This window comes from Brienomyrus brachyistius, unplaced genomic scaffold (assembly GCF_023856365.1).
Source record: "Brienomyrus brachyistius isolate T26 unplaced genomic scaffold, BBRACH_0.4 scaffold84, whole genome shotgun sequence".
NCBI classification, from domain to species: Eukaryota; Metazoa; Chordata; class Actinopteri; order Osteoglossiformes; family Mormyridae; genus Brienomyrus; species Brienomyrus brachyistius.
In genome coordinates this window covers 587332-600783 of record NW_026042359.1, presented here as the reverse complement: position 1 = coordinate 600783, position 13452 = coordinate 587332, and the positions used below count along the sequence as shown (strand labels likewise).

Sequence of the window (13452 nt, the reverse complement as noted above, 5' to 3'; positions counted from 1 at the left end):
AAACTCTGTTGATGTCCATCTAAGAATAAGGATTATTTCTCTGAGCCTCAGTGTTTACTTCTGTCTCTGTTTTTGTCTACAGCGAGGTGCCTGAGTACAAAACCTCAATGACAATACACTGACATTAGGTTTATATTTGTCTTTGTTTTCTTCACCCATTGGCCTAGTCTACTTTTTGTTCCTGGGAAAAGGATTTGCATTCTTAAGTTCATTTCACACCGTTAATCTGGAATGTTGGTATAAGCTATATCAATGAATAGTTTCCCAATAATAGCAGGAAAATCTATTTGGCATAATTTGGCAGCATTTAGTGATCGGAGATGTAAATTCAGTAATTAAGCAGTGTGGGGGTATACTGGTGTTAATTAATAATATGTTCTATATTGTTACAGATTCCAACGGCTTCCTCAAGATTATTTGGACAGTATTGCAGATGTCCTTAAAAACACAGTCCGTTACCTTGAGAATCCAATTCTTGACGACAGTGATTTTATTTACTATAGAATAGAACAGATAGAAACTACTCTAATCAGATCTTTTCTGAAACGTGAAACTGATTTAGTTTTAGAAAACTTGTCAAGAGCAAAGCTGCTCTTGAACTGTGAACCCAAAAATGTCTGCACAGGTTTTGTTGTAACACCAAGTCATACAGGTACTAGAGGTCAACCTAAAATTAATGTCACCAAAGATCAGCTGGAGTTTTTCCTGGACCATAACTTCTCAGTTCCACAGATAGAAGAAATGTTGGGTATTAGTACAAGAACTGTCCACAGAAGAATGGAAGAACATGGACTTTCAATCCATAGCACTTATCAATATCTGAGGAAGACCTGCATAACCTGGTGACAAATGTGATCACAGAGTTTCCAGATTCAGGCTACAATAACGTGTCAGGGTTTCTTTGCAGTATGGGAGTGAGGTAAGTTTTAGATAAATCTTAAGCATCAACCATATTTGTCTATAATCAAACAACAAATTTAGTTTTTTATAAATATATATATATTTGCTTGCCTCAGAACGTATGCAGGTAACTGCAGCACATACTGTACATTCACTACTGTCTGTAGTAATTTGAATTACCAATTCATCTTTTTTATGTCTTTCAAAATTTAGGGTGCAGAAAAAGAGGCTAAGGGAAGTTATGAGGGCTGTCAATCCCATTGGTGTTTTCTTAAGGGGCCTGACAATTAACACCATCAAGTGAGGAGGCTATAGTGTACCATCGCCATGGGCACTCTGGCACATTGATGGCAATCACAAGTTAATCAAGTTAGTAATAAACAATTTACATAAATATTATGAACATTTCTATTACTGAAAATCAAACTGCTGCTTCAATTTGACCAGATCATCTTAATATAGTTACAAAATTAATATAAAATATATATATATTAAATGATTTCTTTATTTTTTAATAGGTGGAGGATTATAATCCAAGGAGGAATTTGTTGTGATCGCCGGTGAAGGGGGTGATCGCACGGGCAGGCAGACGGGCAGGAAGCAGGCAAGCAGACGGAATACGGGGAAAAACGGGAATTTATTCACGGTACAGGGACCAGGAAACATCTGACATCGACTAACATCCATGACGGACAAGACATGGACTGAAATAGACGGGACTGGGCGACACAGCTGGGCAAGATCAGGGAAGCACACGTGGATAATGAGGGGGCGTGGCACACACGAGGAGCGGACGAGCCGGGCGTGACAGAATTGGTGGATACAGCAGAAAAATCATGTATCTAAAAGCTGGCACCAATAACAAAGCCTCAGTTATTAAAAACTTTCTTGAATCTGTGAACCAGTAGTGTTAGTGAAGAATACTGCTGGGTTTTAAACTGTAAAAATTTCATACAATGCAACATCAACTACGCGTAAACAAGCCATTCCAAAACCAGGCGAATTCTTAATTCCAAAGTCCATGTCGCATTTGAAATCTTCATATGAGGCATGGCATGATATTTTTAAGATGTTTGAACAAGTGCTGGCTTGAGGGAACCTTGAAGAATGATGAAGAAAATCAAGTGTAGGTGCAGGGTTACAGCCAAGAGCTGGAATGCTGTCACTTCCGGTGGCAAAAATAAGGATGTCCTCCAGTGTCCGTAAAGGCTGGCTGCTTTTGCCAGGCTTCATGTATAAAGTAAATAAGGCTGAATGGTACTTAAATATATGTGGTTAGAGTGCTGATAGGGGGCGGCATGGTGGTGCAGTGGTTAGCACTGTCGCCTCACACCTCTGGGACTGTCGTGGTTATTTCTCCTTCTCCGCCAAATCAGAAGTCAGAGGTCCGCTTGTGCAGTATCCAGAACTCAATCTTTATTGCAACAATGAAGCTACAACCAAGGCTGGACACGTAAGTGTGTCCAGTACTGTTTTACACCAATTTTTATACAAGTTCTTATCATTTAACAATATCTCGTCACTTAAGTATCATTATTCCTTCAGCCATTCACAATAATTGTTTTTTTTCCCCTTAATCCACACCCCTAGGTGATAAGTTTGTCCATTTTTTTTACCGTTTGGTCTCTCGGCTGAACATAATGGTGGCGTGAGCAGCTCCACTTGGTTTTTTAAAAAATGCTCAGCTGTGAACTCAGGCGAATCCCTTCCTTCAGTAGTAAACCTAGGCAATTTCAGTCTGTTTAAACATTGTCTAACTAAAAGGTTAATAATATATTTGTCCTTTAACATAGTGATAAAATATACGTTAATAATCTTAAATTTATAGATTTAAGACTAACAAAGTAGCTAACAGAATCTGACTAACAAGGTGCAAATACATACTCTGTTGATTACATTGTGTTGGACTTTATAATGTTTATATTGTGGTGATTACATCATGGATATTTGGCATACTCTTTAATATCATAATACTTGTATTCTACGTTATATAGTGCTAAATAATATTCCATAATTGTACAGCAAATGTTACTGAGCATGTGTTATGGGTTTTTTTTGGCAGGCTTCAAAGGGACATCTGACTTTGTCATGGCAAATCACTTAACTGAGGTCTGTCACCACTCTGCCTTTTCCGTCACGGAAGCCCCCAGCACCTGCGAGGCAGATGCTTACGGACGTAGCAGCTTTGCCTGCAGGCAGGAAGGTGCGTTCATGAATAAGCTTCTAATGGCAATGTAGACGTTTTCTAAGACTATGCAATTTCTGCACAAGCAGTTTGGTAACGCAATGTCTGGTTTTCTTTCCTATAGGTAGGTTTGTTGAAGGCAAATGTGGTGGCAGCGTCACCGGTAAAGACTGCCGTCGTGAGGGGCGCTCAGAAGGAGGTTAGGCGTGTCACACTGTGGGACGGCACTGCCCAGATCGTACTTCACATCTGGGAGCGACAGGCTGATGCCGTGGCGCTGGAGTCATCTTTTACTTTCACGAATCTAACTACTCGCCAGTTCGAAGGGAAGGTCGAGTTGACGACAACGAGGGAGACTGATGGAGAAGATCCCCGACTTGAATGTCGGGGAGGCAGAGGACGCAACGGAGGACTTGAGTACCACCGTTGACGCTTCAGTCGCCGGCGTGGAAATAAAAGCCGGCTTCAAGTGTTGCCTGTGTAGAAGCCGGCAAGACTCGATAGACACACAGCCGGTTTCAGAGATGCAATGGCTGCAAGATGCTGCAGAAGTCGGAGTCATATACGAAAGAACTGCGGGGCGTATTAAAGGTAAAAAGTATTGATGGTACGGATTATACTTTAACGGTGGGAAACTCCTGTATGATGCAGTATCTGCAGCTACGCCACCTGACGGCAGTAGAGGAAACAGTCGAGGAGCACTTCCTTGGTGAGGACTGTCTGTCTTTTTGTTTTGACGAGGACTGTAATGTCATCTCTATAGGTATTCCACTCAGCGCGCCTGGAAGTAGCAACACTAAATCATAGGTTTGAAGTTTTGGTATTTGCGTGTTTTTTTTTTAAAAAAAAAAAAAAAAAACCTGTGTTCTGTCAACTTTTTGTACATGGCCTTATTGAACTGAGCGTTTTTGTTTTAACATTTGAGATCTTTGAGTTTTGCAATAAAAAAACTACGACTTTCACTGCATTTCATTTTGAAGATATTTGAGTTTATATGCAATTCCTAAAATGTGCAACTAACGAGTTTCTTCAGTTTGCAGACGGGTTTTCTGTTGCAAGTTATGGTAAGCTTTTTAATGTTCTCAGGTTTAGAGGTTTCAAAAGGCACTAGTCACTTATTCGCCTTTTGCGTGTAGTACTGGTAAGTGAAATTTATGCGTGTTGTAGAAATAGCATGTTGGCTTGTGACCGAAACAATGCATTTGCGACGCTCTTTTCTTGACTGGGGTTCGTTAGGCTTCGAGGTTTATTTAGGAGTGGGGGGTGTGTGGGGGGTGACATTTAAGGACATTTTCCTGAGTACACACCAGTTAACTGGGGACCAAAAACCACGTCCTCATTTGTTTAGCTATACTATCATGTTCAGTATGCTAAACATCACTGGCCAAAAAATTTCACGTGTCCCGAAAAATGACAAAGACCTGATTTGTGTACCAAAAGTGTGTGTGCCTCCCCCCCAGAGTGTGTAAAACGCAGCGCCCCAACAGGAATTCATGTGAACTGCACTTCCTTACTCTACGCGCACATTTTGATCAGGTGATCCAAACAAACCAATGAAAATCTACTTTTTTGATTGGATGATCTAAACCAATGAAATTTTACTTTTGTACTGGAGGAAGCTTTAGGCTAATATTTAGCATAACATAAATATATACAGTATATTTACACATTGCTAGCATGCCCTGGTAATATTATTTCTATCACGCAGTAAAAGTACATCAATAAATATAACAGTTTAATATAACTGTAGCATGCCAACCATAAACATTCTGATAAAGTACAAAAATAAGGAACAGTAGCAAATTTACCTACGCCGATTTATACTTATTTGTAATGTTAGCAATCACTACCATGTAGTCTTCTTAGCAAACCACATTCAGATAAAACAGAAAATTAAAAGCAACATATAGCAAATATGACTCTAATAATTCCATGTAACAGGTCACCACGCATACATAGTAAGTATGCGTGGCAAATATTGTCATACATTGAAAAATAAGGAGCACTATATAACAAATACGACTATGCTAATTCCATACATCAGGTTGCTAGAACCGCTAACATGTAGCGTGCTTGGCATACTACATTCTGATATATTATAAAATAAGGAGCAATATATGGCTAATAATATGCTAATTCCATGTATCAAGCCACTATATATAACGCTAGCATGTATTATGCGTACTAAACATTCTGAAAGCAAAATAAATGTTTATAATACTACCTGTTTTAAGTGGAAGTCCTATAATTTTAAATAGTTCTTTCGGCCGTCATATATATTACATGTGCAATAACAAGCGCGGAGGAATATTTATGTCACACTGCGCAGTTAACAAGTGGACTAAGTGGATTTTGCGGCTATAATTTGGAAAGACGTCACTTTCGCGGGGAAACATCGGAGGAAGGATTTCGCGCCAACAGGTAAAGTTGTTCCATTTCTTATCTACATTAGAATTTTAATTTTTTTTTTACCGAAAATAATATACATTTTGGAAATAATTTCCGCATTAACTTAGTAAGTAAAATGTATGGGAATTAGAAGCGTAACAATTGTAGTTCTTTAAATGTCTTAAAAATAAGAATTTGAACAGACTATAGGCACACACCTGTTTTAAGGAGTATATCATAATTATGCTATTCTTATTAACTTATCTTTAAATTATGAAGTGTAAATGAGATACTGGATATGTAGCACATGACATGTAGCCAATTTGAAACACTCGGTCCATGTACGTGAGCTGCTCGCTTATATACTGTATATATATAAAATAATGGGAAACATAATTATATATAATCTATAATATTATGAAGGTGTTTCCCATTATTTTTAGTCTTGGAAAACGGGACTGGGCGATATATCGAATTTTTATCTTATATTCGATAACTTTTTACATACGATTTGGCTTGATAGTGTATCGTCATATCGATTTTATTTATTAATTGTAAATATACACAATATGATTTGCTCTAAAATGGCATGACAAACAGAGCAGGCAGTGCAAGAATAAGTAACGCAATGATGGCGCAGGTAGTAATTAATGTTCCGTGGTGCGCATGCGATGTTCAGCAGAGATGCATTTTTATGTTTTTCAGTTAGGAAACACTACTTTGAATAAATAAAACCATTCATCAAAAAAAATCATTCTGACTTTCTATCCTAACTTTTCAAAAGTATTTTAGAGATATTTAAAAAATATTTAAATACATTGAATATCGATACAGTGACCTAAGATATCAAGATTTTGTTTTTCAACTATATTGCCCAGCCCTGGAAACCATGTCCTGCACAATATTTTGAGTTTAATTGAGTGACAATTAATGTTTCTATTAAATAATGGAATTATATTTGTTTTTTATGAATATAATTTAAGTGATAACTGTAATCTGCATTGTTACAGAATGAACTCCATTAGGAGAAAAAGATGTCATCCATTGCAGGATGTCAAGTTGCATATCAGATTAAAGTCTGATAAGGCTGTGATTGAAGAGCGTTATATTAATGTTTATAAAGGTATGTATCACAAATGTGGACTGCTTATGTAATATTCTTGGGATGTGTAATATTGTGTCTGTTTAGACTGCATTTATCGATGAATTATTGTTTTCTTGTAGGAAGAGGAGTGTTCAGCACGGTGGACATTTGCAAAGGAGATTTTGTAGTAGAATATAGGGGTGAACTGTTGTCGGAGAAAGAGAGTTTTGAACGAAAGAATGGATATAGTGAGGCTAAAAGTGTTTTTCTCTATGATTTCCAATGGAAAGGGAAGAACTGGTGGTAAGCAGGAACTTGACAATTTTAAAAGTGTTAAAATACTTTTGCTGATTTTGGTTCAGGTGAGTCACCGTATTTTGTCTTCTTCACAGTATAGACGCATCTCAAGAGGACAAGTCTTTAGGGAGGCTTGTCAATGATGAGCACAGGAATCCAAACTGTCGAATGAAAGTAGTAGATGTTGAAGGAAGTCCACATCTTTGTCTCTTTGCTGTTAGAGACATTTTGTCAGGAGAAGAGATTAATTATAATTATGGAGATTCAGATTGGCCTTGGAGAAGACAGGTATTTAGGTTTCCTCTTTTTTGCTTATTTTGGCATTTTTACAACATTTCATATATTACTGTTTGCAAGAGTTGCTCACAGTGTGATAATGGGTTGCATAGGAACAAATTCATTTTACTGTTTTGTTCTAAATAGCTCTAAATTAAAACACAGTAATGCCATTTTAAAGGTGGCTGTATCATCCCCACCAAAAGAGAAAAGTGTCCAGAATGACAGCCAGATACCCCAGTTGGAGTCTGGCTACATAGAGGTGAATATAACATTTTGTTCAGCTGTATATTTCCAATGTTCCTTAGTATTTGGTAAAACCACTTAATAATTAATGATTAACACAAACACTTAACACATTGTCCAGCATGAATAATATGAGCATCCTGTTCCATCATATTCAATAAGGTGCACACTTTAATCCTAATTTATCAGTGTCTCCTCTATACATCAGTGACCCATGTGTGTTTCTGTTCCTTGTCTCAAAGTATAATTTTATCAATCGTGGGCAATTAATCCCTGTTTGTCATCTCTGTGTAAAATTTGTGTTTTAAAAATCTTGATGGCTTAATTCCAGTAAAGAATATAGGCAGTATGCAGTCCTGGATTGTTGTATTGAATTGTTAACACTGGAATTTTGTATCTTTCTTTCTGATATAGTCATTCTTTTTCAGTTTGTTTTCTTTTATAGGCAATGGATGACTCGCACGCCAAAAAAAATAAGTCGCTAATGGACAAACAAATGACCCAGACTAGTGACAGTTTTGGTGAAGTTATGACTGTGGAGAGAAAACGGAAGTCCTCTATGGTAATATATCTGTTTTAGATCGGATATACTTTGGACTTATGTCCCCATTTTGGAATTTGTCAAGTGTGAGGGTCCTTATTTTTCACTATCTTGAGTGTGCAAATTCTCTGAACATAGTTTAATTTCTTGAATCCCAGTTTGTTTTTTGGAGAATGTACTGTATGAGTTTCTTTTATGCAATACTTGACTGTGTTCTTCTCAGAATTAGTCTTATACTGTTTACTGTACTGTATAAGCAAAGCAAAGACTTGCTAACTAGTTCTGCTTGATTAGTTGCTTGTGTGGTATCATGCTGATGATATGGATTAATATAAGCTTTTCTTTGATGTGTCAGTTATCATATAATACATTCTCCCCAACCCACACCTCTTCGCTGGGTTTGCAATAATTCTCTCTGTGTAATAATTACAGCCAAGTGCAAATATCTGCTCTATGTGCAGTATTTTACATTGCTTGTAATTCTCTGTGCAATGTTTATATTATTGGCATTTGTTGCTTAAAAATTCTATATTGTTACCATATTAATTGTATTACCACACTTTGTTAAACATTAGTACTAAGGTCTTAGTAACAAGTTAACTTTTTTATTTAGTCGTTTCAGAAACGCATGGTGTAATGAACATGTAATCATTGTGTGTAATAACACTAAAAGGCTTCTTATTCTATTCTTATTCTTATTCTAATGGTGAAGACCTGTGCAACTTGGGGTGTGTCAAATGGCACTATAATCTCACACTAATTTTAATTCTTAGCATAGTTGTTTGCATATTTTAGGCAAAGAAGAGGAAAAGCTATTGTTAGGTATTACTGTTGTGTAAAATGAGTGAGAAGTTTTGAAAATAGAAGATCGAATCAGCCTACCGGAAAAATAAAAATTAGCCATGTTTTCTCATGTCCCCAGTTTTATCTTGAAATTTAGAGGTATTTGTTTTGGTATTTCCGTGTGTGAAATCTGTTTACATATTTTTTTCTGCTTTTGTCATTGTAGGCACGATTACAGAAACTGAAAAGGCACCATAACAAATGTCTAGAACACTATGTGATGGAAGACAATGAACGAAGGAGACTTGAAAAAGAACGGACCTTGCTATTGTGTAAAGTTAGTCAGATTAATGAAAAGGTAAAAAGAACACGTTTAATTTTATTTATTTTTTTTGAATATTAGGTGCTGTAGGTTAATTTCTTTTCTCCTTACGTAAGCTTGAATCTGGATCTGGATTACCTTCTGCCTCTGATGAATTTGGTCACCTATCAGCTGATCAAGTGGAGGTATGTTCTAAGGACTCATTCAAGTAGACATTTTACACTGTTTTTGCATTGGTAAAAATGTCAGCCTTATATAAAGTAAATAAAAGTATATATGCATAGGTCTATAACATGAAAATTCCAAATAAATTCATTTAGGGTCTAAAAGTATGTTCATAATGTGCATTGAATATTTTCTGCTTTTAGAGTAACAGTAAAGGAAGCATCTCTGAAACGAGTTCACAGAGGACTCTCCAACGATGTCAAAAGTATAAAGTGTAATCAGATTATTAATAATAATAATAATAATAATAATAATAATAATAATAATGGGTTTTCATTGCTAACTAATTTAGAACAGTTTTGCTGCATGCTGGACAATTATTGTTATTGGCATTGTCAGTGTCAGGTTATACTAGTTTTTACAAATAATATACTGTATTCTTTGATTATGATTATTTGTCATTTACACACAATAGTTTTGCTCATTTTATATCTTAAAAATATCAGAGTAATGACCACAGACATAATTAGGATGGTAAATCCTTAATCTATGAAATTTTAAAAATAAATTCTCTGACATTTGCAGTTAAATTCCTAACATTATTTTGACATATTTTATCTAGTGTGTTCTATATTCTCTGTTGTATCTTTCTGGAGGCTCTACGGTAATTACTTCTTACTGTAAGGCTGAGTACCTATGCTGATTGTATAGAGTGGTTACTTACACTGTATATATGAATGAGCGCTGGTTATTCCCATCCCTTCAACAGTTTTGCAATTTGAAGTGATGACATTTTAAACACTGGCTTTTGGTTCACTTTCATTTTCCTCTACCTGCAGTTTCTGAAAATCTGTAAAATTTGAAATACTTCACACTTTTTAGTTGTTTTCAGTTTACATGATAAAGTTAAGCTTACAGATACTCAGTTTAAAATAGCCCAACATAAAGTTTGAAATGTTTATTTTATTTCTAGAGTATTTAAAATAAAGCCAGCTAGTTGGATTTTTTTGCATTTTAAATCAGTTTTCCCTGCTTGGAACAGTCAACAAAATACAAAATTGGTAGTTTTCTGATTTTAAGCTTAAGATGGTGTAATTGTAATTAGCCTCATGTAATTTGAAGCATTAACCATTTAATTCTTATTTCTTTTGCAGGAGACTGTGATGAACACTTACAGTTCATCAGATGTTTCTGAATACACTGACTATAGTGATGTAGACTATGTGCCAGATAGCGACGGAAGCTCCTCTGATGAGTCCAACCAAAGTATTTCTCTATCTCCCGATGTCAAGAAAACCCAAAGCAGCCAAAGATTTCCAGAATTATCAAGACGAAAACAACAGATTCACAATGAGCCTACTAAGACCAGAAAGTCTTCTCAATTGTTAACCCAGGATTTCCCACATAGTGAAGAAAGTGTTTTTACTTGTAACTCCATCAGTGTGCCATCATCTCAAAGTGTACAGGGGAAATACACCAAGAAGCAGTACTGCTTATTTTGTGGAAAACCATATTCAAAAATAGCAAGACATTTAGAATCTGCCCATAGTGATGAGAAAGAAGTTGCAAAAGCTTTACGATTTTCAAAGAATTCAAGAGAACGTCACATCCAACTTAGCATTCTGAGGAAACGTGGAAATTTCACTCATAATGTAGATACTGTTAGAGTAGGATCAGGAAACATGGTGGCTTGTTATCGTCCCACAAAGACCAGAAAAGCTAAAGATTACATACATTGCCTTCACTGTCAAGGTCTGTACTCTAAGGGTACCCTTTGGAAGCATATTAAAATCTGTCCACAAAATCCAAATCCAGATCCATCGGAAGGTGGTAAAAAATATGTACGAACATTATGTGCAATGTCTACACCAGTAGGTCTAGATGTTAGCCAGAGCTTCAAGGATGTGCTTTGCAACATGGCATATAATGAAATTTTTGCCATAGTTAGGAGTGATAGATGTATCCTTCAGTTAGGACAGCATTTCTTCAATAAAATAGGATCAGACAAGGGCAAGCATGATTACATAAGGCAGAAACTTAGAGAGATCGGTAGACTTCTGCAGGAAGCACGAAAGTGCACACCACTGCGCAAGATGGAAGATTTTGTTATTCCGTCCAACTTCCCTCATGTGGTTAAAGCTGTGAAAGTAGTAGCTGGCTACGATGAAGAAACACATTCATACCAAATTCCATCACTGGCTATGAAACTTGGTCATTCTCTTAAGAAAATTGCGAGCATTGTTGAGAGCAATGCCACAATTGTTGGAGATAATGATCTAGCAAAATCTGTTCGTCGTTACCTTCAAGTACATCAAGCTAAGTGGAGTGAGTGCATATCTAGCTGTGCCTTAACTACACTAAGGGAAGCAAAGTGGAACACACCTCAGCTGCTGCCCTTTACTCAAGATGTGAGACTGTTGCACTCACACCTGGAAAAAAAGCAAGAAGAAATGCTTAGGCTACTTAAGATTTGTCCTTCACGAGACAGCTACACTGGACTAACCAAGGTTACCCTCACGCAGGTCATCCTTTTTAACCGGAGAAGAGAGGGTGAGGTCTCAAAAATGCACATGTCCATCTTTGCATCAAGAAACAAAAAAGAACTTCAGGATGATCTTGCCATCTGCATGTCGGACTTTGAAAGAAAACTGTGTCAACACTTTATGCGTCTTGAGATTAGGGGCAAGCGAGGTAGGAAGGTTCCTGTTCTTTTAAAACCTTCCATGGTTCATTCCATGGAGCTCCTGATGGAGTTCAGAGAACAATGTGGTGTTCCAACAGAAAACCCTTTTTTGTTTGCTCGATCGGGGGCACTTTCTGCATACCGTGGCAGGGACTGCATACAGCAGTTTGCCAAAGAATGTGGTGCTAAACAACCGGAAGCATTGTCATCCACTAAACTTCGCAAACACATTGCCACGATGTCCAAAGTTTTAAATCTTGAAGAAAATGAAGCAGACCAGTTGGCTGACTTTTTGGGCCATGACATCCGTGTCCACAGAGAATATTACCGCTTGCCTGAAGGAACACTTCAACTGGCAAAAATGAGCAAAGTGTTAATGGCAATGGAAAAAGGAACTCTTTCAGATTTCAAAGGGAAAAAATTGGATGAAATTGAAATCAACCTAGATGGTATGCTAGTATTGTTTAATGTTTCTTTAAATGACTGTATAGTCATAAATCTTTTTAGAGATCTATTTAGAAAAGTTTATTAAATGTTTGTGTTTATAGTTTTTAGAAATATTCATCAGATAATATTTTTCTGTTATTAAATGTATCTTTAAATAAGTATATTCAGAAATCAGTTTAAATTATTAATTATTATATTATAAATTATTAATATGCTTCTGAAATGTTTGTGATTATAATTCAAAATATTCATCAGATAATATTTTCCTGTTTCCCAAAGAAAAAAATCGACCCAAGAACCATTGATAACTCATCTAGTTCTGAGGAAGAGGAACCTGACAAACAGAATGATGGTCTGTCTGAAGATTATAGATCTTGTGATGTACAGAATTTGTCTGTTGACTCTACTCAGTCTCACAGTGAAGGTGTGGATGTTGGTCGTGGTGGCGGCAAAGCATCATCCAAGCGAACATGGAATGTTGAGGAAGTAAAAGCTGTTGAGAGACATATGATGAACTTTATCAGAATTTGTAGAGTTCCTGGAAAGAAAGAGTGTCTTCAGTGTCTCAATGCAGAACCTGAAGTTCTTGAAAGCAGAACATGGACTGGGGTTAAATTCTACATAAAAAATAGAATAACAGCATTAAAGAGAAAAGGTATGATGTAATTCAAAGAACAAAAGAGTTCATGTTAAGGTTGAAAAATAATAATACAGTCTTATTTTTTTTAGAACAGTAGAGTTGAGAGCTATACGAAGCTTCATATTTTCACTCAGCCCTCACGTCTTTATATTTCAAACAGCAGCTATTTTTTTAAGTTTTAAAAAAAGTTATGACTGTTTATGATTTTGAAATGTATATTCTTATGTCTTGTTTAATGAAAGATGCCAATTTATACCTGTGTGTATATATGTATACCTACATATGTACATATAGGATGGAAAAAACAATAAATAAAAGTTCTTGTTAGTCACAAGTTTTTGTCCCTATTTATCCATTTGTAAGGATGGATAATAATAGACTGCTTATTTTCTGCAATATTTCCATTGCACATTAACACTTTATTTTCCTGATCAGCTCTATAAATTCATGTTTCCCGACCGTGTTATAAATAGCAAACAACTTACAAACTGTTCC

The 13452-nt window shown here is 36.2% G+C and overlaps 2 protein-coding genes and 1 long non-coding RNA gene across 3 annotated transcripts; all 3 read left to right on the top strand.

The window, feature by feature from the left end:
• Window positions 1-5348: 5348 nt before the first annotated feature.
• LOC125727001 (histone-lysine N-methyltransferase set-1-like) lies at window positions 5349-7981 on the top strand. The gene is made up of 6 exons (XM_049003558.1): window positions 5349-5506; window positions 6484-6596; window positions 6698-6860; window positions 6950-7142; window positions 7312-7392; window positions 7822-7981. Exons 2-6 carry the CDS (start codon window positions 6485-6487, stop codon window positions 7954-7956), a joined length of 684 nt encoding a protein of 227 aa, XP_048859515.1. The 5' UTR covers window positions 5349-5506; window position 6484; the 3' UTR covers window positions 7957-7981.
• Window positions 7982-8672: 691 nt separating this feature from the next.
• LOC125727005 (uncharacterized) lies at window positions 8673-10550 on the top strand. The gene is made up of 3 exons (XR_007388498.1): window positions 8673-9058; window positions 9139-9207; window positions 10342-10550. It is a non-coding gene; the product is annotated as an uncharacterized LOC125727005 (long non-coding RNA).
• Window positions 10551-10567: 17 nt separating this feature from the next.
• Window positions 10568-12622, top strand: LOC125727011 (uncharacterized). The gene is made up of 2 exons (XM_049003561.1): window positions 10568-12319; window positions 12597-12622. The coding sequence occupies exons 1-2, from the start codon at window positions 10870-10872 to the stop codon at window positions 12620-12622; spliced, it is 1476 nt and encodes a 491-aa protein (XP_048859518.1). The 5' UTR covers window positions 10568-10869.
• Window positions 12623-13452: the final 830 nt, after the last annotated feature.